Here is a 25,435-nt window from a genome sequence, read left to right as displayed (position 1 = left end):
CTTGCGGATTAAAATATCCACAGATAAGAAAGAAATGCAATAGTTGCCCAGGGCCAGTTTCTTTTAATTCTGTTGAAGAGCCCTTCAAGGATTTTGAAAAATAATGTTGAGAGTGGAGCAAGCTAGACCATGTGTATAGATTGTATAAGAGCTAATTGATGCTGACAAAATATATTGACAGCTAATAGTATACATCTGTATCTTTCACTTTGTATTCTAGGACAGTGCCTTGACTATACCAAGCACTAGATAATTATTTCATAGAATGTTACAGTCAGGAAGGACATGAAATATTGAGTGCAACATCCACACATAAGGGTCCCTGTCACAGCGCCTAACATGCGCCCACTTGAGTGACTGCAGTAATGGAAAATGCACCAAATTATACAGCATATTCTCAAATCAGGTGGGGACTGTTAGAAAGTCTATCAACATATATTCAGGCCAAATGGAATAAATCCTTTGTAAGAGAATCATTATCATTTCAGAACTGGAAAGAGGTGTTGAAAATCTCCCAGTTTATCCTTTTATGCTTAATTCTGTTACACCATCTGGACTTAATTCTACTCTCTGGAACAACACCCAGTAAGCCTATTCCTTGTTTTGCAGGCTGTTAAATGTTGGAAGGGACTACCCTGTTGCTTTTTCTAACTTTTCAATGATAATTGTGTCAACTGTTCCTCATATGACATGTTTTTTAGATCCCATTATCTCCTGGATTACAACCTGGATGCCACCTTTTTGTTAATATCCCTCTCCTGTGAAGCATCTGAACTAAACACAAATGTTCTAGATGTTGGAGTTCCCAGCATGGCTAAGCAGTAATGAAGCCGACTCATATCCATGAGAATGCAGGTTTGATCCCTGGCCTTGCTCACTGGGTTAAGGATCCAGCGTTGCTGTGGCTGTGGTGTAGGCTGGCAGCTGCAGCTCAGATTCATCTCCTAGCTTGGGAACTTCCATATGTCTCAGGTATGGCTCTAAAAATACAAAAAAAAAAAAAAAAGTTCTAGGTGTGTTTATTTGACCAGGATAGAGGGCAATGAAGTGGTTATGCCCCATTTTTGGGTCATTAAACTTTTTTTAATGCAGCCCCAAATCCATGGGCTTTTTCAGCAGTTACATCACACTAGTGGACAGCATAAACCTTGTAGCCTCCCAGTCCTCTGGGTCTTTCTCACCCTGTACTTGTGTCTAGCTATACCCTAACACTTTTCTCTATAAAATTTCATCTTGCTTTTGGTTCAGAACCCCAGCTAGAAAGATGATTATAAATCCTAAGTGTGTCCGCTCAGATTAGCTCTGCAACCTAGTTCTGTGCCATCCATATTTAACACACATGACCTCTCTGTTTCCAATCAGTCAGTTTAAAGGCAAAGGACCTTTGGTGTGGGAAAGAGAAGAGAATTAAAATTGGAGGTGGGCCCATGTCCCACGCTGCCACCACCAGCCATGTGGCCTCAGCTGTGTGGTCCTCAGCTTTCTCTTCTCTGAAAAGAGCCAATAACCTTAGCTCCCTGGATACTCAGAGGGCTCACAGGAGGTAATGCACTTGAATAGGTGGATTTAACAATTAATTGCTAAATAAATGTATCCTTAATCATTAGCTTTTTTTTTTAGGGCCACACCCAAAGCATATGGAGGTTCCCAGGCTAGGGGTCTAATGAGAGCTACAGCTGTTGACCTCTGCCACAGCTATGCCAGATCAAAGCTGCATCTGCAGCCTACACCACAGCTCGCAGCAATGCTGGATCCTTAACCCACCGAGCGAGGCCAGGGATTGAACCTGCAACCCCATGGTTCCTGGTGGGATTCGGTTCCGATGCACCACGACGGAAGTCCAATCATTAGCTTTCAAATGGTTTGTTACCGCCTTTTGTAGTCCCTGCATGCCTGACAGGTGAAGCGCTCCATACAGTTTTTTAATGTGAATAAATACACACAAAGTACAAATTGAGACAGTTTTTCACGGAGGGAAAGGGAGGTGAGTTAATTTTTAATCAGCCTGTGTTTAGTCTGGAAACGCCTTCAACTACCTTCTGTGAGCACAAGGCTCTCCGTTTCCCTCTCCTCTGTTCCTTTTCCCCTCTCCTCTTGTCCCGCCTCTAGCCCTGCATCCTCCCTTCCTCCCCTCCTCCAACCAGTCCCCCCAACTCCACCTTTCTCCTCCCTTCCTGCCTCTCCTCCTCTAATACCAACCCCAAGACAGGGAAGCAAGAGGAAGCTCTATACCCGCCCCCCCCCCCGCCCCCGCAACTGAAGCCCATGACTCAGGCTGCCACCCTGGTCCTGGCACCCACACCCTAATTTTAGGATTACAGGAACAAATACTCACCTCCTGGGGGGAAAATAACAAGGCATCACACTGATTCCCAGACATCTGAAATTCCACTGATAACCACTGCTGCCTTCCTGCCGCTCCAGGCTTTCTCTTGTCAACATAAAGAAATATAACCTGAATGTTGAGAGTTAAGTTTTATCTGGAGTAAAACAGGGCTTAAGCCCGGGAGACAGCCTCTCAGGTGGCCCTGAGAAACAGCTCCGAGGCTGTGAGGGAGGAGATAGGATATATTATATAGGAGCTTTTACAGCAGAGGGCAGGGAGCAGGAGCAAAAGAAGCCTGGGCTCAAAGAAACCATTCCTTTGAGATGCACCACTATGGGGCCAGTATCCTGAGTTTTCACAGCCTGCCGGACTCACCGGGCTCTCACCCTTGGAGGTGACGGCATTCACAGATGACCGTGATGTTCTTTATCCTTAACTACAGACTGGGCTGCAATACCATCCACAGAGGAAAAGGGGGAACATCAAGATGTGATAAAGGTGAGGGGGAGGTGCGTGCAGCACACATTTTATGAAAGTTTGTTGCTGATCTCCTGAAGGTCACAAGGAGCAGACATCCCCGCGAAGGATTTTAGTGTTTTTCTAGGTATGAGGAGAGGCAAGAATTGGGCACACAAAAACTTTCTCCTAAAAATATCTGACTATCTGATGACCTGTTTTTCCCGTTTTCCCAGAGCACAGAGTGCCTCGCTCCTGATATGCACCCTGAGCTCTGCTCAGGCGCTGTTGCAGATCATGATTTAATCCACGTCGAGGCTGATGGCAAGTGCCAGACTTCAGGGCACGCTCTAAATATCAAATATACGTTTGTCTTTGAGAAGACCATCAAATGAACCAGTCATTTAACAGCTCTGAGGGAATGTGGTTTTCCTTTTCCAAAGACCTCATCAAGGCAGCTGGCTGGCGGGATTCTAGGGCTGGCCTAGGTCTGGGGCAGGGAAGGCAAAAGAGAGAGAAGAGAAACTTCCCTGGTTCCCTGGGTGGTTGCGGGGTGGGGGGTGGGGGGGCGGTGGTGGCTGGTGCAGGGCAGGCGGTGGGCAGGGCCTGAGGGGTTTCCACTCTGGCCGCTCCCTCCACCAGGAGAGCTTTCTGCCTCCCCTCAGTGGCATCTGCCTGTCTTTCCAGAACTAGCTTCATCCTATTGACTCATCGTAGTTTTCTTAACCACTCTTGTCAGAAATGATTGCTCTTCCATACAATATGATTAATTTTCCTAGGTGTGATCATGATGTTGAAATATAGTAGCAGCAGCAAAAATATGCAGCAAACACACACACACATATGTATATAGAAAGGAAAAGAATATGTGGGCAAATATTAACAGGTACCTAGCAAAATGACTTTCAAACTCCTCAAAATCCTGCTTTACCTCCTCAGCATGTTTTTCTGGTTTTCCTTGTCTTTCAAAATACAGTGTGTACAATTATTAATAACAATAATTACCATTTGTTGAGTTTGTACTGTATGCCCTGGGCAGCGCCACTTTACATACATCCCTCGTAATCCTTACGATCACCTTTCATGGTTGATATTTTTGTACTCATTTTACAGAGGAGGAGAAAAGACTCAGTGGTCAAGGAGTTAATTGGCCTTAGGGTCAATTAAGTCCACATCTCTCTGCCTCCAAACACATGCTCTTTCTATTGCAGTCCAGTCCTCTTGAATTGCATAGTGTTCCAAAAACAGTCTGGAAGGTACAGGCCTGCACACACACACCCCCACACAGAATTTTATATATATTAGTTTAGAAATCAGGAGGCTTTTGCGTGAGTCACTTCTCTAAGTCTCGATTTCTTGACCTACAAAATCAGAGAAGTTTATTTTAAAGTCTCCAAAATCCTTTAAATTTTTCTGAAAGATGTTCGATGATTTTGATTTCCCTGAGGTTTTCTCAAATATTTGTAAGGCAAAACATAAGAAAAGTCTCCTCCCATTCAGGTAAGTGAACAGGCCCAATGAAGAGTGGGAGGGATGCTTGTACCCCCTCCCCCCGTCACCCAGTGGGTGCCCTGCTGTATGTTAAATAGTTGAAGGACCTGTGCACAGAGCACTGTGGCCTCTCCTAGGTGGGGCCCTGGGGAGCGTGGGTACCTGTGTCCATGATGCAGCACTGAGGGACCCCTTCTTTGGAGAGAGTAGCACATAGACCCTGGGCAGCCTGTGCCCCAAGGGCATTCAGTAAGCATTTGAGAAGAAAAGTTCTCGGTTAGGGAAATAAGAGAGAAAGAGATATTTTACATGCAGCATCCTAGTTTCTATTAAAAGTTATCCTAAGCTTTTGCCTTTTGCATTTGCAAAAGCAAATGGGTCAGCAGCAGCCCTGGGGAGTCATCTGAGAAAATTCTGCCAGGGTTCTCGCTCCTGCCACGTCTGCTCACACCGACACAGTCCGATCCAGAGACACAACCTCAATTTGTGAGGGAAACAGAGTACATGAAGTACTTATTTAGACTAAGTGAACTTCTTTGAAAGGGCCACGCAGAAACAATGCCAGCTCTTCCTAGGTACCATTTATAGAAGGACTTCTACTGTTCCTGAATAAATCGGGTCCCGCTGCTCAACGCTTACAAAATCAATTACATTCTCCTGAAGGGTAGTGGAGAAAGGTGCCTTTGATCAGAATGCCAGCAATCTGGAGAAGTGGCAGACTCAGTGTCCCCCCCAAAACCACCTCCCAAGATTCTGCTTAGGGATTGTTGACTTAAAAAAATACACACGACTTGGAGTTCCCATCATGGCTCAGTGGAAACCAATCCTCCGGCTAGTATCTATGAGGATGCGGGTCCCATCCCTGGCCTCGGTCACTGGGTTGGGGACCTGGCATTGCTGTGAGCTGTGGTGTAGGTTGCAGACATGGCTTGGATCCTGTGTGGCTGTGGCTGTGTGCAAGCTGGCAGCTCTTCAGCTCCTATTTCGACCCCTAGCCTGGGAACTTCCATATGCCACAGTGCAGCCCTAAAAAGCAAAAAAAAAAAAAAAAAAAAAAAATTGCATAACTTAAAAGCTGAGAGTTGAGTTTTATTTGGGGCAAAATGAGGACTATTGCCCAGGAAGCAGCATTTCAGAGAGCTCTGAGAAACTGCTCCCAAGTGGTAGGGGACATGTCAGTATAAATGTGACTTTGGTGAAGAGGGAGGTACATGCGACCATGTACACAGTTTACCAAAGTTAGCTGTTAGTCTCATGAAGGTTACTGCTAGTTTCGAGGAGCAGACATCACCGGATTTTAGTGCTTTTCTAGGTATGAGGAGATGCAAGAATTGGGTTCATAAAATTTTCTTGTGAAAATATCCCTCGGAAGACCTGTTCTGCCCGTTTTCCCAGAGCACAGAGTGTCTCCCTCCTGGTCTCCACCCTGAGCTCCTTTGGGGGAGGGGAGGTGTTGAGGGTCAGCAGCTGCAGCGGCTCATAATTCAATCTGTGCAGAGACAGATGGCAGGTGCCAATCCCCAGTTCACACCATGACATTTTAAAAAGAGAAACAGAGAAGTGATCTCAGGTCATCTTTGAGATAGGGGGCCAGAGTCGTCACCGTCCCCCACCAGGTGCAGGCTTGTCAGACTCCTGTGACCTGGCTCTAGACTTTTTTTTTTTTTTTAAGATTTTTATTTTTTCTACTACAGTTGATTTACAATATTCTGTCAATTTCTGCTGTACAGCAAAGTGACCCAGTCATACATATATGTACAGTCTTTTTCTCATATTATCCTCCATCGCATTCCATCACAAGTGACTAGATATAGTTCCCTGTGCTCTACAGCATAGATGTCTGATTCACAGTTTGGTCACACAGTTTTTTGGGAGGTTACTGAAGGGGAAGCTAGGGAAGAGACTTTGTCGTCTGTTAATTACTTATTCTTCATTTCTGCTTTGATCTACAGAAAGAACCAACAGGTTAGGCAAGGTATTTTGTGATTAAAAGATTTGAATGGTGGGAGAGAAAAAAAAAAAAGATTTGAAAGGTGTGCTTGGGCAGGAAATGAGTAGAGCAGAAAGATACCTGGTTTAAAAGTTAGTTACAATATAACTTTGCCAGGAGTGAAGGAAAGGGAGCTCCCTGTTGAGGGCGGTTTTCCTGTAAAGAGCTGCTCGCACAACTGTGATGCTTCGATGTGAATGGAATAGTCAGTTGGGTATAGAAATAACCTTTCAAAGTTTACTATTTTCTTCTCAATGGATTCATCCTCAAAATATGTGGCTTATTTTCTCTCAGTTAAATACAAGTATTTGTATTGAAAAAAAAAAAAGTCACCCCTGGAGTTCCCAGTGTGGCTCAGAGGGTTAAGAATCTGACTAGCATCCATAAAGATGCAGGTTCGATTCCTGGCCTCAATCAGTGAGGGAGCTATGGTGTAGGTTGCAGACATGGCTGTGGCATAGACCTGCAGCTGAAGCTCCAATTTGACCCCTAGCCTGGGAACCTCCATATGCTGCAGGTGCAGCCCTTAAAAAAAATTTACTCCTGCCCCTTCTCTTTGAAGGAAATCTTAAAGGTTCAAAAGACTTTATTAAATGTAAATGTCCCTTAGAGAATAAAACCTTAACCTCTACTAATCTTAACTGAAGGTAGGCAGCAGTCATCTGAGAAAAAGCTCCTGTCTGTGGTAGAGAAGAGCATTTTAGGAGGACACTCTTGTGTGCCATCACCAGAGACTTTAACTTCCCCAGGGTCTTGTTAAATTCCCATTTTTCAGGTGATAACACTAAGGCTCAGAGCGGGTCATTTTCCCAAGCTTGCAAAGGTCCTTTGACAAGTGTAGGCAGACTTTAGCTTAGGCAGCACCTGAGGCGGCTTCCAAGACTCTGCATTTGGGCAAGGAGCACCACCACCTTCCAGCACCTCTCCCCACCATCAAACGCCACAAGAGTCCCAGACACCCAGTGGAGATGATTCCTTTACTTGCGGTTCTGCCACCAACTGCCTCGGTGACTTGACACTCCACTTCTCCAGGCTGTAGCTAAATTTTGATTATCCCTAAGATCTTTCTCAATGGAGACAAACCCTTCATTACCAGGGAATTCAAGGCTGGCCCCTGGGTGTTTGGATTGCCTCTTCCTGCTCACCTGCCAGGCTGCAGGCAAGTGCTCAGCAGCCGCTAGGAGCATTTCTGAGCCTGGGAGTTGTATGCAGAGCCCACGCCCCTGTCCCTGTAGACTGTAGAACAAGGGTGTGGGTTAAAAGCACAGAAAAACCTGAGAAATTTGCAGATATCCTGGGGAACTGAGGTTCAGGGGAGACTAGAGGTGCATGTGCCCTGATCTTGAGGCTCCCTGCATTGGTAAAGCAATTTGCATTCACCGAGTGGTCCATCCCTGCACCGCTGTGTTTAATTCTGGGCATAGTATAAATAGAACTTGGCCCTCTGGCAAAGCCTGCCACCCACCACTCTGTTCCTTTCCTTTGGTGACATCAGCCAAATCTGAGCTTTTGAGTCCCTCTAGTGGCTCAAATCAGCAAGTTTCATAGCTGATTCTTTGAATTTATTCGATGAAGAGTGAGTACCTCCTTTGTGCTGGATTCTCTAGCTTTGCCAGGGATGTGGGACACTGGCTTTGTTTGCACATCGTGTCCAGGGGGAGTGATCAGAGCTCCTCTTTACAAGCTGAGCTTGGTGCAGTGCAAACCGGCTCATTTCCCTGCTGCTCTACAGCTACTTTATGGGGACTGAGGGAAAATGGGCTTTACATGGGTTATGTCTGCGACTGAATGAATTGTAGGAGCTTGGGCTGTCCCCTTTATCCCTGGACCTCACTTTGCTCACTGGTAAAATCAGTGCATGGGTTAGATTTGAATCCCTCTGACATGTAGGTATTGAGTACCTGCAGTGTATGAGGCCCAGGCTAAGGGCTCTGGGCATGCAATGGTGATTAGAACTTAACCTCAAGGAGCTTAGAAGCTAATGGAAGAACCAGGCATTTAGGAAGCCACATAAAATAAAGGGCACAAGTAGCATAACCTGACTGTCAGCAAGAATTTCACAGTGAGGCATATCTGTGTCCAGCCCTGCACTGCCACTTCCTAGCTGTGTGATATTGAGCAAGTTGCTAAGCCCCCTCTTTACGTCTCCTCAATAGATCTGGATAATAATCCCTTCTTCATGGAACAGATGCTCAGTGCAGTCACACCATTGGAAGTGCTTAGTTCATGACAGCCATTCCTGCTTCAGTGTCAAGTTCTAAACAGAAATAGCAGAAACCTTCTGAGAATGTCACTAAGACCCCACAAGGGGCTTGTCCTGTTGCTTCTGAGGCCCCTTCTCAGGCTCAGAGATTTCTCTAGTCTCCTTTCTTTGCAACGGAGCTTTTGGGAATCTCCCCACTGCATCTCTTAGAGCCCCTGAGGGCTCCAGCCCTGCATATCAGCCCATGGGCCTCCCCTGCTCCCTTCTTCCTTGTTTCTTTTCCCCGAAGGCAAGAAGGCTGGCCTCTCTCCTTCCCACAGATCTGCTGCTAATCAATTTTGGGAAATGAACAGAGACTAAGAGAGTAATTTATATGTTCTTATTAGTCACGACCCTAGGTCGACAGCACTTAAAAAATCCTTCTCAAGTGGCAGAGGGAGGTCTCTGCAGGAGAGAGGATTTCCCATGAGCCCTGACACCTGGAGCTGTTCCAGCTTAGAGGTTGGATGATTTTGTTATATTGTGAATGGCTGGAAAGAGATCATTTTTCATGCGGAGCTTCCTTATTTCTATGTAAGAAATAAAGGAAGATCAGAGCTAAAGCACACCTTGAGTTCTGGACACATCATATGTAGAATTAGGTGAGGTTTCATCACATCAATTCATCAGTCATCAATACTGTAGATTTAATAGTCAGGTACTAAAAGAAAAGAATAGGAAGCAGAGAAAGTGAACTTGGAAACTAAAGTTGCTGACATGATACCATTCTGGAAAAAGATGAAAGAGCTAAAGAAAGCAAACGTGAGTGGGAGGGACTGGGAGTTTAGGGTTAATAGATGCAAACAATTGCATTTGGAGTGGATAAGCAATGAGATCCTGCTCCTAGAGCACAGGGAACTATATCTAATCACTTGGGATGGAACATGATGGAGGATAATGTGAGAACAAAGAATGTGTATAAATGTATAACTGGGTCACTTTGCTATATAACAGAAATTGGCAGAACATTGCAAATCAACTGTAGTAAAAATTTTTTTTAAAAAAAGAAGGCAAAAGTGGAACTGAATTCCTATTGGCCTAAAGAATATTGGATGAATAAAGTGAGGGGATCCAAATGTGGTAACTTGGAATTTTGACTAGATAGAAAGTGCTGCTTCAGGAGTTCCCTGGTGGCCTAGCAGTTAAGGATCTGGCATTGTCACTGTTGTGGCTCCGTTTCCATCCCTGGCCCAGGAACTTCTGCATGCTGGAAACAAAACCAAAACCAAAACAAGCAAACAAACAAGTGCTGCTTCATACTTTGAAGTCACATGATGTGAAACTACAGAAAAACACAGGGGTAGAGGATTAAGAGGTACAAACTATTATGTGTAAAATAAGCTACAAGGATATATTGTACAACATGGGGGATATAGCCAATATTTTATAATAACTATAAATGAAGTATAACCTTTAAAAATTGTGAATCACTATAATGTACACCTGTAACTTAAATAAAATTGTATATCAATTATAACTCAATTAAAAAAAAAAACTACAGAGTTCCCATCATGGCGCAGCGGAAACGAATCTGACTAGTATCCATGAGGATGCGAGTTTGATCCCTGGCTCCGCTCTGTGGGTCAGGGACCTGGTGTTGTCGGGAGCTGTGGTGTAGGCCACAGACGTGGCTTGGATCCAGCGTCGCTGTGGCTGTGGCGTAGACTGGCAGCTGTAGCTGTAGCTTCAATTCGACTTCTAGCCTAGGAACTTCCATATGCCGCAAGTGCAGCCTTAAAAAAGAAAGAAAAAGAAACTACAGAAAATGAAAGTAGAAGTTAGAGAGTAAGAGAGTATCCCTAGGGAGGCAGGAACTACCTGTAAGAAAGAGCCCATTGTTCCCAGAGGCATTGCTGCACTGAGAGTTGCATGCAGGCAGCCTGTTTTTAGGATCTAAGACTGAACTAGTATCTGGTGTCTGTTCTGGGAGGATGCCTACCCCTGCCTTCCCTTTTAGTTTCCATCCTTTTAAAAGCCTTTGCTAGTTGGGGAGAGAATGGTTAAAAGACAAAGTTGTTGGAAGTTCCCATTATGGCTCAGTGGTAACCAGCCCAACTAGTATACATGAGGATGTGGGTGCAATCCTGGTTTTGCTCAGTGGGTTAAGGATCCAGCGTTGCCGTGAGCTGTCATATAGGTTGCAGACAAGCTCGGAACCTGAGTTGCTGTGGCTGTGGTATAGGCTGGCAGCTGTAGCTCAGATTTAACCCCTAGCCTGGGAACTTCCATATGCAGCAGGTGCATCCCTAAAAAAAAAAAAAAAAAAAAAAAAAAAGTTGTTGACCTGAGTGATTTCATTGTTCATAAAACTCCAGTAAGGTAGGAGAGATGGGCTATAGTAGGACTGTAATTGGGAGTGGGGAGCAGAGGTTAAGGAAGATATGATGAATTCAGTTAACAGAAGAGCCAGACAGAGACCCCGGGACTTCTGGTACTTCCAGCCTAGGATCCTCCTAATACCTTGATATGCCCCTTGCCCACAGGAACATCCGATAATTATTGGTTGTAATATCTGCTCCCCACACATTGCCATCTGGTTCCTGCCTGACTCATCAGAGGTTTTCCTCTTCCAGTTTCCTACTATGTCGGAACCTTGGGGACTCACACTGAGATCAAGAGAGTGGCAGAGGAAAAGGTCACTTTGCCCTGTCACCATCAACTGGGGCTCCCAGAGAAAGATACCCTGGACATCGAATGGCTGCTCACTGATCATGAAGGGAACCAAAAAGTGGTGAGTGTGCACCAGGCTGGAGCCCTGCCTCTCTTCTCCTGTCCTCCTGTGTCTTTCCTTAGTCCCCACGACTGGCTCGTCTTTCTCATGGTGTCAGAAAGGGCTAGAATTGCTTTTTCATCTGGCTTATAGTTGAAAGACTCTAGCTGCAAACTTTAAACAAGAAAGGGAGTTCCCTGGTGGCTGAGCGGTTAAGGATCTAGCATTGTCACTGCTATGGCCTGGGTTCGATCCCTGGCCCAGGAATTTCTGCATGCCATGAGAGTGGCCAAAAAAATAAATAAACAAGAAAGAGTATATGGTTATGAGGATAAGAGAGTGTCTGTTCCTTGAACAAGCAAGAACTACAAGAAAGCCCAAGGAGGGTGTCTGCCCTAGGAACATCTTTCCTAGGAAGAGAACTAAAATGCAGTCATTGATTGCCTGGTCTAGTGGGCCAGAACCACACCCGTACTGGGAAGCCTGCTCCTCCTCCTCCTCTGAGACCATTACCACCTGCCAATGCTTAGGCTCTGCACAGTCATGACTTCTGAACGCTAAGATTGTGTAATATGATCGGCAACACAGGATACAGAGGAATAAGTACAGGACAGGAATGAACATGAATAACACATGTATAACTGGTTAGCAAAAGAATAGATACTGATTCTGGAGTTGGAAAATAAAGGAGCTGGCCCTGGGTCTGCAGTGCTCAGGTTCAGTAGGGCCACCGTGATGGTCTCTTGGTTTTTATAGGCTTCTGGACATGTGAACAGAACTTAAAGCACTCAGGTTCAGACGACCCAATGGGCTGGCCTTCCTCCGAGAATGAGAACTAAGCAACCTGCTGTTACTATCGTTTTTCGCCTTGGCTGCATTCAGCCTCTGTATTTCCTCAACCTTGGGTTTCTAGCATAACTATTCTCACTCCCTTTACCCATTGACTTATTTATTGAAATCTTTTTGTTGAAAGTTTTGTGATTTAAAAAGAAATCTATGGCGTTCCCACTGTGGCACAGTGGATTGAGGATCCGGTGTTGCTGCAGCTGTGGTGTATGTCCACAGATGTGGCTATGGAGTCAGTCCCTGGCCTGGGAACTTCCATATGCCATGAGTGTGGACAAAAACAGGAAAGAAAAATCTATAACCAGAGTTCCCCTGGGGCATAATGGGTTAAGGATCCGCTGTTGTCATCGCAGCAGCTCAGGTCAACTGCTGTGGCACAGGTTCAGTCCCTGGTCCGGGAACTTCCACATGCCGTGGGTGAGGCCAAGAAAAACCAAAAGCAAAACAAAACAAAAATTTATAACCTAGGGAAGCTGACTTTAGGCTTTCTTCTTTTTCAAAACTTTACTCCTTTCCCTACTAAAAAGTGAAAAGTTGTCCTTTCCTCCCGTTCTATCTATACCACTAATTTCATAAGATGGGGAGAAGATAAGGTTTTCGCTGAAAATAAAGTTCAGGATCACTGTCCGAGTTCAACTTGTTTATACAGCTGCCTACATCACCTTGTTGTTTTGATGCTGCTCATCATTTTGTTCTTTGTACCTCATCCTAAGACTCACCCTGTTCTTGCCAGAGCAAGGTCACCTTAACCTCGGGATGTTTATTGCAACAACTTGGTAACCAATCCTAGACATGATACTCTCAGTTCTGAATGAAGTAAATAAGAGCCTATGTTCCTCTCGTGAAAAATCCAAGAATAATGTCACTCATCTAATTTTTACCCAAGTGGTTTTATTTAAACTAAAGGGGAAAAAAAAGTTGCTTGGTTATGTAACTAAGTGTATATAAGAGTCGACTAAAGAAGGCCGCTGATACGGCTTCTGAATGCATTTTGATCAGCAGGCACAGGTCCCTGCTTACCTTCAGTGAATGCTCTAAAGTAAGGAACATCATTTATTCAGTCACTGAGACTCATGACATGAACTTAGGTTGCACTTACTGTATGCCACGGCAGGCACTGGGGTACAATAATGAAGAAGCTGTCAGAGTCCCTGCCTTCTTGGAGCTCAAAATGAAATGACATTTAATAATTTAAAGAATTTTTTTTTAATTACAGAGCGGTAAATATTAGCTACATGCCAGGCCCAAATCTGTTTGGCATATGTTATCTCAGTTAACCTAATCCTCATAACCAGGATGATCACGGCCATTTTTCAAATAAGGAACTGAGGCGCATCTTGCACATATACTTGCAAAGTGAGAAAATTGCTTAAAGTCACCCACTTGTGAAATTGGGCACTCTGACATCTGTACCTGAGCTACTAACCACCACCCTCATAAATAATTTGAAATTAGAAAATGTGCTATATAGGAAGTAAGGAAAATACGGGGAGAAAATGATTCTGGACAGAACTAATTATGAAAAGACCCTGACACTGGAAAAAGTTTGGCACTGTTGGAAGTTCTGCAGGATCAAAAATCCGTTTAGATAGGAGTTTCCATTGTGGCTCAATGGAAACTAATCTAACTCGCATCCATGAGGACCCAGGTTCGATCTCGCTTAGTGGGTTAAGGATCTGGTGTTGCCATCAGCTGTGGTGTAGGCCAGCAGCTGCAGCTCAGATTTGATCCCTAGCCTGGGAAGCTCCATATGCTGCAGGTGCAGCCCTAAAAAGATTTTTTTTTAAATTTCATTAAATGTAAAAAATATTGGATTCCCACTATACACACACTCTCTCATAAAGAAGCTATTTGAAGAGATACATATCATGTCAGAGATAGGCAGAGTGTTCTAGATGAGAACAAAGGAGCCACTGGCTAAGAACCGTTGGAGGAGGGTAGAGGTCAAGGTGTGCTTCTTGTCAGAGGCACACTTATCCCTGTTGACAGAAGGCACTGCCCCGAGGAAGTCACAAAAGCAGGCACATTCTAGGAACTCCCAAGTGGCTGGTACAGGTGGAATGCAAGTGTGAGCCTGTTGGAAGGGGCAGCACCAGAAACGGAAAGGTCTTGTCTGCCATATCGGGAGCTGAGAGGTTTTCCTATCATGTCACAGTGTTCCTGAAGGATTTTAAGCATCAAAAGGGCATCTTTGTATCTAGAGCAATCACTCTGGCACTGTGTGGCCTGCTGAGTTAAGGGGGACTTGAGTAGGAGCCAGATCAGTTGAATGGTTTCAGGCTCTACAATAATAAAAGGGTTAAACTACGGTTGTGGGCAGCTGCCCACCAAGCAGGGGGGAAAGTTGCCAGAGCTGGTTAATTGCCTGGGTGTTGGGAGTGAGAGAGACAGTGACGGGGACTGAGGAAGGAAGTACAGGAGGGGCCGGAATGGACATACTTTGGGCTGGCCAGTGACCTAGATCCCAAGGTTGGCTCTGCATCTCCATCTAAGCAGAAACATTTTCATCCCTTTTGTCTAGGATGCTCAGCTATGCAGAGGATATTTAGGGATGGGGAGGCACCTCAGGAATATTTGAATTTCCTGACCACATGGCCACTAGAACTCTGGAACTTTCCTTCTGATTCCAGGGATGGAAACATAGTAAGATTGATCCCCTCCACCAAGGTCAGTGAGGGACTCACATCAGAAACCTTTCCCCTGGAGTTCCTGTCGTGGCCCAGCAGAAACAAATCCCACTAGGAACCATGAGGTTGCCAGTTCGATCCCGGGGCCTTACTCAGTGGGTTAAGGATCCAGCGTTGCCATGAGCTGTGGGGTAGGTCACAGATCTGATGTTGCTGTGGCAGTGGCGTAGGCCAGAAGCTGGTAACTCTGATTGGACCCCCAGCCTGGGAATCTTCATAGGCCGAGGTGTGGCCCTAAAAAGCAAAAAAAAAGAGAGAGAGAGAAACCTTTCCTCTCTTCTTTTCAAATGGAAAAATCAGGCCAGAGATGTTCTCATTCCCATACCAACCCCCCCTCCCTCAGGACCACCCCTTCACCCCTTCCCCCTCCTCTTTGACTTTGAATAAGAAAAATCCTGATGTAAGACATAGAAGGGTCTCCATGCATCTCATTCAAGGCAGTTTGGGGAGTTCCCTGTAGCCTAGCAGTTAAGGATCTGGTGTTGTCACTGCTGTGGCATGGGTTTGATACCTGGCTTGGGAACTTCTGCATGCTACAGGTGCAACCAAAAAGAAAAAAAAAAAAAAGGCAGTGTTGCCATTGCTATGCAGGGCATGGCACAGCAGAGCAACTGCCAGAAAGCTGAGCTGACTGTCTGTTCTGTTGGAGTCCTAACAAATTGTCTCCCTAAAAATGCATCCGGAGCGAGTCCACCAGGAATGTCACAAGACAGACAGCCCCACAACAGCTGCAATTCATATATTTAATTTTTTGTTTGTTTGCTGAAGGATTAAGTTGATATTTCCTGTTCCCCTATCACACACCAGTTGATCAATAGCTTGGTCTCAGCACTACATTTCTTAGAATTAAAAACAAAATAAAATAAGGAGTTTCCGTCATAGCTCAACAGAAACGAATCTATCATCCATGAGGACGCAGGTTCGATCCCTGGCCTTGCTCAGTGGGTTAAGGATCCGGAGTTGCCATGAGCTGTGGTGTAGGTTGCAGATGTAGCTTGGATCTGGCGTTGCTGTGGCTGTGGCCTAGACCAGCACATGCAGCTCAGATTCGACCACTAGCCTGGGAACCTCCATATGTGCGGGTGCGGCCCTAAAAAGACAAAAAAAAAAAAAAAAAAAGAGTTCCCGGGGGGTTCCCATTGTGGCTCAGCAGTAACAAACCCAGCTAGTACCCATGAGGATTCGGGTTCAATCCCTGGTCTCGATCAGTGGGTTAAAGATCTGGCATTGCTGTGGCTGTGGTGTAGGCCAGCAGCTACAGTTCCTATTGAACCCCTAGCCAGAGAACTTCCATATACCACAAGTGTGGCCCTAAAAATAAAAAAATAAGAAGTTTCCATTGTGGGTCAGCAGTTAACGAACCCGACTAGTATCCATGAGGAGGAGGATTCAATACCTGGCCTCTCTCAGTGGGTTAAGGATCCGGTGTTGCCATGAGCTGTGGTGTAGGTCACAGGTGAGGTTCAGATCCCGTGTTGTTGTGGCTGTGGTGTAGGATGGCAGCTGTAGCTCCGATTCACCCCCTAGCCTGGGAACTTCCATAAGCCGCACATGCGGCCCTAAAAAGCAAAAAGAAAAAATAAACAAAAAATAAAAAATAATATAAATAAAATAAAATAGAGAGGCCTACAAGCATCCAGATTCAATGTATGTCTGGGGGGAAAAAAAAAGCCAAATTGCAAAGCTGTAACTGAGCCCCATTCTGTATCAGAAGTGTTGTGAAATTCTCATCTTAAATAAGGGGTTTTTAATTACATGAAGATTATTTTCAAGTTGTGTAATGTCTGCTTTCCAGACTTGTTAAATACTGAGTGTAGGTATTTCTTTTTTTCTTCAGGGTTTGGGGGAAAGGGAGAGAAAAACAGTATACCAGGAAAGCCTGTATACACAGAAGGTGCCCCTCAAGCGTGATCTTGAGATCTGTGTCGGTGTTGTTTAGGTAAAAAGAAAAGGAGAGACATTTCAGGGGAAGACTGTGTGATCCAAGACAAAGACACATTAGAAGACATTGTTCAGAATCAAGGGACTCGAGTTTGGGGACCAGGCTCTTCCGAGATGTGAGGACAGGGGCCAAAGATGAGTCATGGTTCAGGCTGTGCTGGCTTTAGGTGCCACACCCAGGGGCCAAACTGCAGAGTGCAGTGTGCACAGGGGATGAGAAACAATGCAGGCTTTGAGCCAGGGGAGCGTCACTGCACAAATGAATGGGGCTGACCAATTTCGAAACTTTAAGGGCTTTCTGGAACCCAGAATCAGCCTAATAAAAGTGATCACGAGGGCTTACAGACATCTTATGAAGCAGCTTATCCCCGTGGGACCGTCAAGGACCTTAAGGTTTAGCAAGGTTCATTAACTGAGCCCAGGCACAGCTCCAAGTGGAGGGGCTCCCATTTGAATACAGACAAGCATTCACTTCCCAGCCAGCTCTCTCCATCACTGTGCCCTGGTGCAGCATTTTTCAAACTTAGGACTCAGTAGTGGATCCCAACCTATGAGATGTTTTGTTTTCACATAGACTAGAACATCTCGGAATGTCCCACACCTGCACAGTTTCATGAAAAGCTGTGTTTCAGTCATGGATGTATGTGCTATGTGTGTGCTGGGTCATGAAGAAAAATGTATTTCAGAGTTCTCTTGTGGCACAGTGGGCTAAGGATCCAGTGTTGTCACTGCTGCATCTTGGGTTCAGTCCCTGGTCCAGGAATGTCCACATGCGGTAGGCTCGGCCAAAGAAAAAAGTACGTCTTATTGTGAGCCTGTTCAAAAAGTTCGAAAGCTCCTACGGTAGTATACTTCTAATAGCCCACAGCAGCCAGATTTAATTCTGGACCACACCTCCTAAGGCTTTCAAAGTCAAATATACCTTTCCAGACAAAGGTATCTTCTGATAGTAGTCCAAATACTAAAATGAACAAGGAAGAAATCCCCCAGACCACACAGGGTCACCAATCTCCCACAGCCCACAAAACCCAAAAGCCCCTAAAAATCACCCAGCTCTGTACTGATTTATAGGTTTAGAATCTCATTCTTCTTAGGAAGCACAAACTACTTCCTTATAGGTGATTATGTACCTACACAAATGTACATAAATATGAAAAATCAGAAAGAAAGAAAATAATATTGAGTGCCTATTAAATGTTCCAAGCTTGACTGAGTCACTTTGCTGTACAGCAGAAATTGCACAACATTGTAAATCAACTATAATTAATTATTATTATTATTATTATTATTATTATTATTATTTGCCATTTCTTGGGCCGCTCCTGCAGCATATGGAGGTTCCCAGGGTAGGGGTCGAATTGGAGCTGTAGCCGCCAGCCTACACCACAGCTCACGGCAAAGCTGGATCCTTCACCCACTGAGCAAGGCCAGGGATCGAACCCTCAACCTCATGGTTCCTAGTTGGAGTCGTCAACCACTGCACCACGACGGGAACTCCTAAAAAAAATTTTTTTTAATATTTCAAGCTTACTTATTCTATCTTCAAACATCAGCCCCCTATTCTGTTTTAGAGAGGAGATACACTCTAAAGCTTCCAGTTTTTTTCCTGCTGCCAATGTATTTCATTCTCTGCCTACCCTCCCACCCATCTGGCATTTCTATGGTAGCTCCTTCCACCTCAAAAGAAAACTATTCTTCCTAACAGGATGTGGAGCTAAGAATAGTCTGCAAATATTTAAAATGAATAATTACCACATCTGGAGAAGAAGGCTGTGATCCTAGCTCTTCCTGGTCTGCATCTAAAGCACAGGGCTTTAAGTTGGATCTTAGGCACCCTAAGGAATTATTTGGAAAATAATCTATTATGTACATTTTTCTGGGTCAGAGTTCATAGGTTTTATCTGATTGAGAGGAAAGCAAAAAGAATTGAGGTGAGACTAAGAAATTATTCAGAAATTGTGCTAGTCACATCCTGGCATAGGAGGCTGGTTGTATTTTAAGGGATAAGAAACCTCTCCCTAAGAATAGGAGGAAACCTCCCTTCCCAAGAGCCCTTCCCTGGGTTGCCTAGCTTCAGAGGAAAACGCATTGATTAATTAGTGACTACAGGCAGCCCAAAGGAGCTACCCCATGAGAAGAATTAAACTGCAGGACCCCAGTTTCAGATTAAGATATAGGGAGTTCCCGTCGTGGCGCAGTGGTTAACGAATCCGACTAGGAACCATGAGGTTGCGGGTTCGGTCCCTGCCCTTGCTCAGTGGGTTAACGATCCGGCGTTGCCGTGAGCTGTGGTGTAGGTTGCAGACGCGGCTCGGATCCCGCGTTGCTGTGGCTCTGGCGTAGGCCGGTGGCTCCAGCTCCGATTTGACCCCTAGCCTGGGAACCTCCATATGCCACGGGAGCGGCCAAAGAAATAAGCAACAACAAAAGACAAAAGACAAAAAAAAAAAAAAAAAAAAAAAAAGATATATGTACCTACCTCATAGAAGACACTCTACAAATGTGTATTAAACAAAAGAATGGCCTTAATCTAGCATGGTCACTGCTATGGCTTAGGTTGCTGCTGTAGCATGGGTTCAATCCATGGCCTGGGAACTTTTTTTTTTTTTTTGTCTTTTGTCTTTTTGTCTTTTGTTGTTGTTGTTGTTGTTGTTGTTGCTATTTCTTGGGCCGCTCCCGCGGCATATGGAGGTTCCCAGGCTAGGGGTTGAATCGGAGCTGGAGCCACCGGCCTACGCCAGAGCCACAGCAACGCGGGATCCGAGCCGCGTCTGCAACCTACACCACAGCTCACGGCAACGCCGGATCGTTAACCCACTGAGCAAGGGCAGGGACCGAACCCGCAACCTCATGGTTCCTAGTCGGATTCGTTAACCACTGCGCCACGACGGGAACTCCAGAACTTCTGAGTGCTGTGGCCAAACCGTCCCCTCCGCCCCCAACCCAAACCAAGCAAGCAAACAAAATGGCCTTAAATCTAAGCAGTTTATTGAAGACACTACTGCCTTCATCTCCTTCATCTTGTCTTAAACTTTACACTGTGTCATGCTGCCTTTCCCCCAACCCCAGCCTGCAGCCATCCCCACGGCACGTGGAAGTCCCTGGGCCAGGAGTTGAACCCGCACCACAGCAGCAACCCCAGCTGCTGAAGTGACAACACCAGATCTTTAACCCACTGCACCACAAGGGAACTCCCTGCCTTTTTATTTTTTTCTTGATGGTAGGGAGTTAATATTTGTTAAGTGTTCAGGGAAGTGCCTAGCACAAAAAAAGTACCATATATGTGTTTGTTATATAAAAACAAAAATCTCTGGGTGTATTGTACTATGTTGGTGGATTTTCATTTCTGTGTCTAATTCACATGCCTGAGGCCAGAGCCAAGCACTGTGCTGGCAGAGGTGTTGCTAAAAGTCATCGAGAGAAGGAACGGTGCCCTTTCTCCAACCTCGTCTCTTAAGTTTATTTCTTATTGTCAATGAAAAAGTAATCAATCAATCTAAGAAAGAATTGGAAATTTTTATTTGAGCCAAATCTGAGGATTATAACCCTAGAAGAGCATCTCAGAAAGCTCTGAGAACTGTTCTGCCCTTTAGAAATCAAGGCACAGGGAGTTCCTCTCGTGGCTCAGTGGTTAACGAATCCAACTAGGAACCATGAGGTTGTGGGTTTGATCCCTGCCCTTGCTCAGCGGGTTAAGGATCCGGCGTTACTGTGAGTTGTGGTGTAGTTTGCAGACTCGGCTCGGATCTGGTGTTGCTGTGGCTCTGGCGTAGGCTAGCGGCCGGCCGTAGCTCGGATTAGACCCCTAGCCTGGGAACCTCCGTATGCCGCGGGTGCGGCCCTATAAAGACAAAAGACAAAAAAAAAAAAAAAAAAAGAAAGAAAAAGAAATCAAGGCACGGTTATAGGTTTTTTGAGATCGAGGGCTGTACATCGAATGACCTTTTATTGATCGCTTACATCATCCAGATCTAAGCGCCGTCCTAGTGGGTCATGGGATCGCTTACAAGATCAAGAAGAAATGCTGTCTTTTAAGGCGTTTTCTTGTTGATACTTGGAGAGTGTTGCTCCTTATAGTTGAGCAGTGATCCCTACCAATGCATATGCGCAGTGGGGGAGAGGGGAAGCCAGACAGCAGGGAAGAATTTTTTCTGTTTAAATTTTTCTTGCCACATAGTTCCTGTTGTGGGCCAATGGATTAAGAATCTGACTAGTATCCACAAGGATGTGGGTTTGGTCCCTGGCCTTGTTCAGTGGGTTAAGGATCCAGTGTGGCTGTGGTGTAGGCTGACAGCAGCAGCTCTGACTCAGACCCTAGCCTGGGAACTTCTGTATGTCACAGGTGTGGCCCTAGAAACAAGAAACACCCAAAAAAACAAAAAAGCAAACAAAAAATTTTTTTCTTGCCGCAAAATATGAGTTTTATTTTACATTACTATAAGCCTGTGAAGTAGGTAAGGTAAGGATTGCTACAGTAATTTTCTTTTAATACTTGAGGAAAATTAGACCTTACTTCATCTCCAGAAAATGTGGACACTAAACCTTACAGACTGTCCTTGGCGAAAGCCTTATCAGAGCTGGGATCTGGACCCAAGATTCCTGGAGTTAGAGCCCTCTGCGTGCTTCTTCTCCACCCCCCTCCCCGGGCTTCTGTTGGAAAGAATGCAGACCTTCAGGACAAAATGCCTGCCTGGGAGTAAATACCGGACCTTTGATTGACATCATGCATTTCCTGTACTTTCCAGAATATTCCTCAGCTTGAAGACAGGGTTCAGGAGGCACCTCCCTAGGATGTAAATTGTGGGAGGGGTGTGGAATGTTTCTGGCTGCGCCTCTCAGGGTATGATAATGAGGAGAGTCAACTCTCCCAGGAGCTGTTTCTGTCGCCTCCTCCTGGTCTGTAGTCTCACTGAGAGCTCACCCATGACTCATTTATTGAGTCTCTAGGAAAGGAGGGAGGGAGGAAGAGAGCTGTCATCCAGAGGGAAATAGGCTGGACTTAGAAGAAGGCTTAACACTCAGTTAAGCTAAAGAGATCCAAGACAACAGTCATTTATTTCACTCTTTTACTCAGAGGTTGGTGGTGGTTTTTTGTTTTGTTTTAATTTTATGGTCGCACCCAAGGCATATGGAAATATCCCAGCCAGGAATGCATCTGAGCCACAGTTGTGATCCTTTAACTCTCAGCACAGGGCTGGGGATTGAACCTGCACCTCTGCAGTGACCCAAGCTACGGTAGTCAGATTCTTTTCTCTTTTCTTTTTTTCTTTTGTCTTTTTAGGGCCACACCTTCAGCATATGGAAGTTCACAGGCTAGGGATCGAATTGGAGCTGTAGCTGCCCACTTACGCTACAGCCATAGCAACACCAGACCTGAGCTGCATCTGTAGCCTATGCCTCAGCCTGCTTGTGGCAATGCCCCATCCTTAACCCACTGAGCAAGAGCAGGGATCACACCTGCATCCTCATGGATACTAGTTGGGTTCTTGACCCACTGAGCCACAGCGGGAACTCTGGTGGGGTTTTATTGGCATTCTTGTCTTTATGTTTCCATGTCCGCTCTGTGAATAGCCTCATTCTCCCTTCTGTGTTCATGGTCTCTTATTCATGCCCTCAGCCATCCTGGCTTTACATACCAAACACATGCTTATAATTCCCAAATGCCTATTTCAGTCCAGGCCTCACCCCTGACCACCAGACATACATTTGTAGCCTCTTCCTCCACGTCTCCCTTGGGGGTCTAGTGGGGTCTCAAATGAGGTACGTCCAAAACTAAATTCTGATACCCCCTCCTCACTCTACATACTCTGACCCCAAACCTGCTCGGCCTGGTCTTCCCCCTCTGGATCGAGGGCAGTTCTCTCCTTGCACAAAAGCCTAGGGGTCGCCTTGGACTCCTCTTTTTCTCATGCCACATACATGTAAATAAGGTGATCAGGGAGTTTCCATTGTGGCTCAGCAGAAATGAACCTGACTAGTATCCGTGAGGATGCAGGTTCATCCCTGGCCTTGCTCAGTGGTTAAGGATCCAGCGTTGCTGTGGCTGTTGTGTAGGTCACAGATGCGGCTTGGATCTGGAGTTACTGTGGCTGTGGTGCAGCTCTGATTCGACCCCTAGCTTGGGAACTTCCACGTGCTGTGGGTGAGGCCCTAAAAAGCAAAAATAAATAAATAAGGTAGGTGGTCAGACAGTCTATCGGGAAATCTAGTTGGTTCTATCTTCAGAATACATTCAGAATCTGATGACTTCTTATCACTTTCATTGCTTCTGTTCCAGGCAGCGTATCTCTTACCTGAATCTTCACCACAGTAGCCCCCTGACTGGTTTTTCTGTATCCACTCTTGGCCTCCCACAGCCTGCTCCCAAAATATAAATCTGTCGTGATACTCTTCTGCTCAAAACCCCCAAACAGCCTTCATTTCCCTCAGAGTAAAAGCCATCTTTACCTCGTGGCCCTCTGTGATGTGGTCCCACCACTTGACTTCCTCTGATGTCCTCTGGTGACCTGGCCTCCCTGCTGTTACTCAGACACACCGGGCGCCCCCACCTTAGGATCTTTGCACTGGCAATTTCCTCTGCCTAGAACTTTCTTCCCATAGATAACCCCAAGGCTGGCCCCACATCTCCTTCAAGTGTGTTTGCTCTAATTTCACCTTCTAGTGAGGTCTACCTGGATGACCTTATTATTATTATTATTTTATTATTTTTTTTTTTTTTTTAGGGCTGCGCTGTGGCATATGGAGGTTCCCAGGCTAGGGGTCAAATCAGAGCTGTAGCTGCCGGCCTATACCACAGCCATAGCAACACTGGATCTGAGCCTCATCTGCGACCTACACCACAGCTCACGGCAAGGCCGGATCCTTAACCCATTGAGCAACGCCAGGGATCAAACCTGCATCTTCATGGATACTAGTTGGTTCTTAACCTGCTGAACCACGATGGGAACTCCTGGATGACCTTATTTAAGTTGCAGTCTGTCTCCCTGGCCCACAATTCTCCATCTCCACTCCATTAGTTTCATAGTATTTCACTGAGTCACATCTCCCATATAGTGTTCTTCGAAGTCTTTCCCTAGAACATGTGCTTCTCATGGACTGGATTTTGACATGTTGTGTTTGCTGGTATCTCCCAAGTGCCTACAATAGGTGCTAGCATGTAGTGGAGACTCAAAATATGTTGAATAAATGACTGTCATCTTGGATCTCTTTAGCTTAAGATTCAAGTTCAGCCTTTGGTCACATGTCCAGCCTTACCTATGGATGACAGCTCCTCTTCCTCCTGCCTTCTCTTCCCTCCCTAAATAGTCTTCAAGTGCCCATGCTTGCCAATTTGCTTTAAGATGCCTCTGAAGAGTTCACCTTAGCCTCAGGGAGCAGCCTGGGGGTGCTGTCCTAGTGACAATACCCCAGTTTCCAATACCCTCATCCCAGTAAGAAGGAGACATTCCCATAGTGCAGTTCCCAGCAGCACTTCAGGTGCTGTACTGTAGAGACTCTGAGTGGAAACTGGAGCCCACAGGGAAGGGAGGCAGCAGCAGCGGGGAAGGGGGAAGCAGCCTTCATGGGATCTGATTCCCCTCATTGTCACACCAGTAGAGGCTTTCCCCTTACCGGAGCCCAAAAACTTGCCCCTTCCTGACAATATGCCAGAGGGAGGTTCCCCTGAACATCAGCTTTATGCTTAGAGTCCAGGTTTTCTGCTTAGAGTCCTAATTTCCCTTCTATACTAACTTCTGCAGAAATAGAAATTAACTTGTAGAATACCCAGGGCGATGCCAGTTTCTTATCCATAGGATGCAAATAATTCCTATTCATAGAGATGCAGATGAATTCTGTCCAAAGAAGAATCTAAATCTCTTTTAGTCCAGTTCTCCTTTGAACCTGTTGTAACAGCTTTCTGGTTCCATCATTAATTAATAAGTTAAGTAAAATCTTTGATATGTTTATTTTATATGTATATGAGAGTATGAGAGTTGTGATTTTACTTTTTTTTTTTTTAATTTTTATTTTTTTTTTTAAAGTTGTCCTCTAAAACTGTAGGGGCAGAGTTCCCATTGAGGTGCAGTGGAAACGAATCTGACTACGAACTGTGAAGTTGCGGGTTCAATCCCTGGCCTCGCTCAGTGGGTTAAGGATCCAGAGTTGCTGTGAGCTGTGGTGCAAGTCGCAGATGCGGCTCAGATCTGGCGTGGTTGTGGTGTAGGCCGGCAGCTGTAGCTCCGATTGGACCCCTAGCCTGGGAACCTCCATATGCCGTAGGTGCAGCCCTAAAAAGCAATAAATAAATAAATAAATGTTTTAAAAATTGAAAAATCTTGCAATTCTCACTTAAAATAAAAAAGAAAACTAGGGGAGGAAAAAAGTATCTTTTTCCTTCTACTATCCTATGTATTCAGGCTGGGGCACTGTCCATTAGAATGACAAAAGACAGGTTAACAAGAGAAAAGCAAGCAGTTTATAAACCCGTGCATTGTGTTAAGTAACACCTGGGAGCAGCCAGAGATGAGTGACTCAGAAACGTGGTTAGAATTGGGACAACTATATGTACCTAATTTAATAGGGGAAGGGAAGGGAGGAAAGGGCACTTATGAAAAAGCAAATCACTTTTTAGAAAGATAAACAGACTCTTAGAAGAACAGATGAGAGGAGTTCCCATGTGGCTCAGCAGAACCAGCATTTTCACCACAGTGGCTTGGGTCACTGCTGTTGCACCAGTTTGATCCCTGGCTTGGGAACATCTGCATGC

At 45.4% G+C, this 25,435-nt stretch overlaps 1 protein-coding gene across 4 annotated transcripts in view; it reads left to right on the top strand.

Moving 5' to 3' along the window:
• The window catches only part of CLMP (CXADR like membrane protein), a 104,257-nt gene that overhangs the window by 66,408 nt on the left and 12,414 nt on the right, over nucleotides 1-25,435 (top strand). For 2 of the 4 annotated variants that reach the window (XM_021063025.1, XM_021063026.1), the window contains one exon: nucleotides 11,079-11,236. In XM_021063025.1, the coding sequence (XP_020918684.1) occupies nucleotides 11,079-11,236 (158 nt within the window). Of the gene's footprint in view, nucleotides 1-2,573; nucleotides 2,825-11,078; nucleotides 11,237-25,435 lie in introns of those variants that run through there. The other 2 variants (XM_021063024.1, XM_021063023.1) reach the window with 2 other exon arrangements.

This window comes from Sus scrofa, chromosome 9 (genome assembly GCF_000003025.6).
Source record: "Sus scrofa isolate TJ Tabasco breed Duroc chromosome 9, Sscrofa11.1, whole genome shotgun sequence".
NCBI classification, from domain to species: Eukaryota; Metazoa; Chordata; class Mammalia; order Artiodactyla; family Suidae; genus Sus; species Sus scrofa.
Note: the sequence above shows the minus strand (reverse complement) of the source record. Positions and strands in the feature narration are given on the sequence as shown.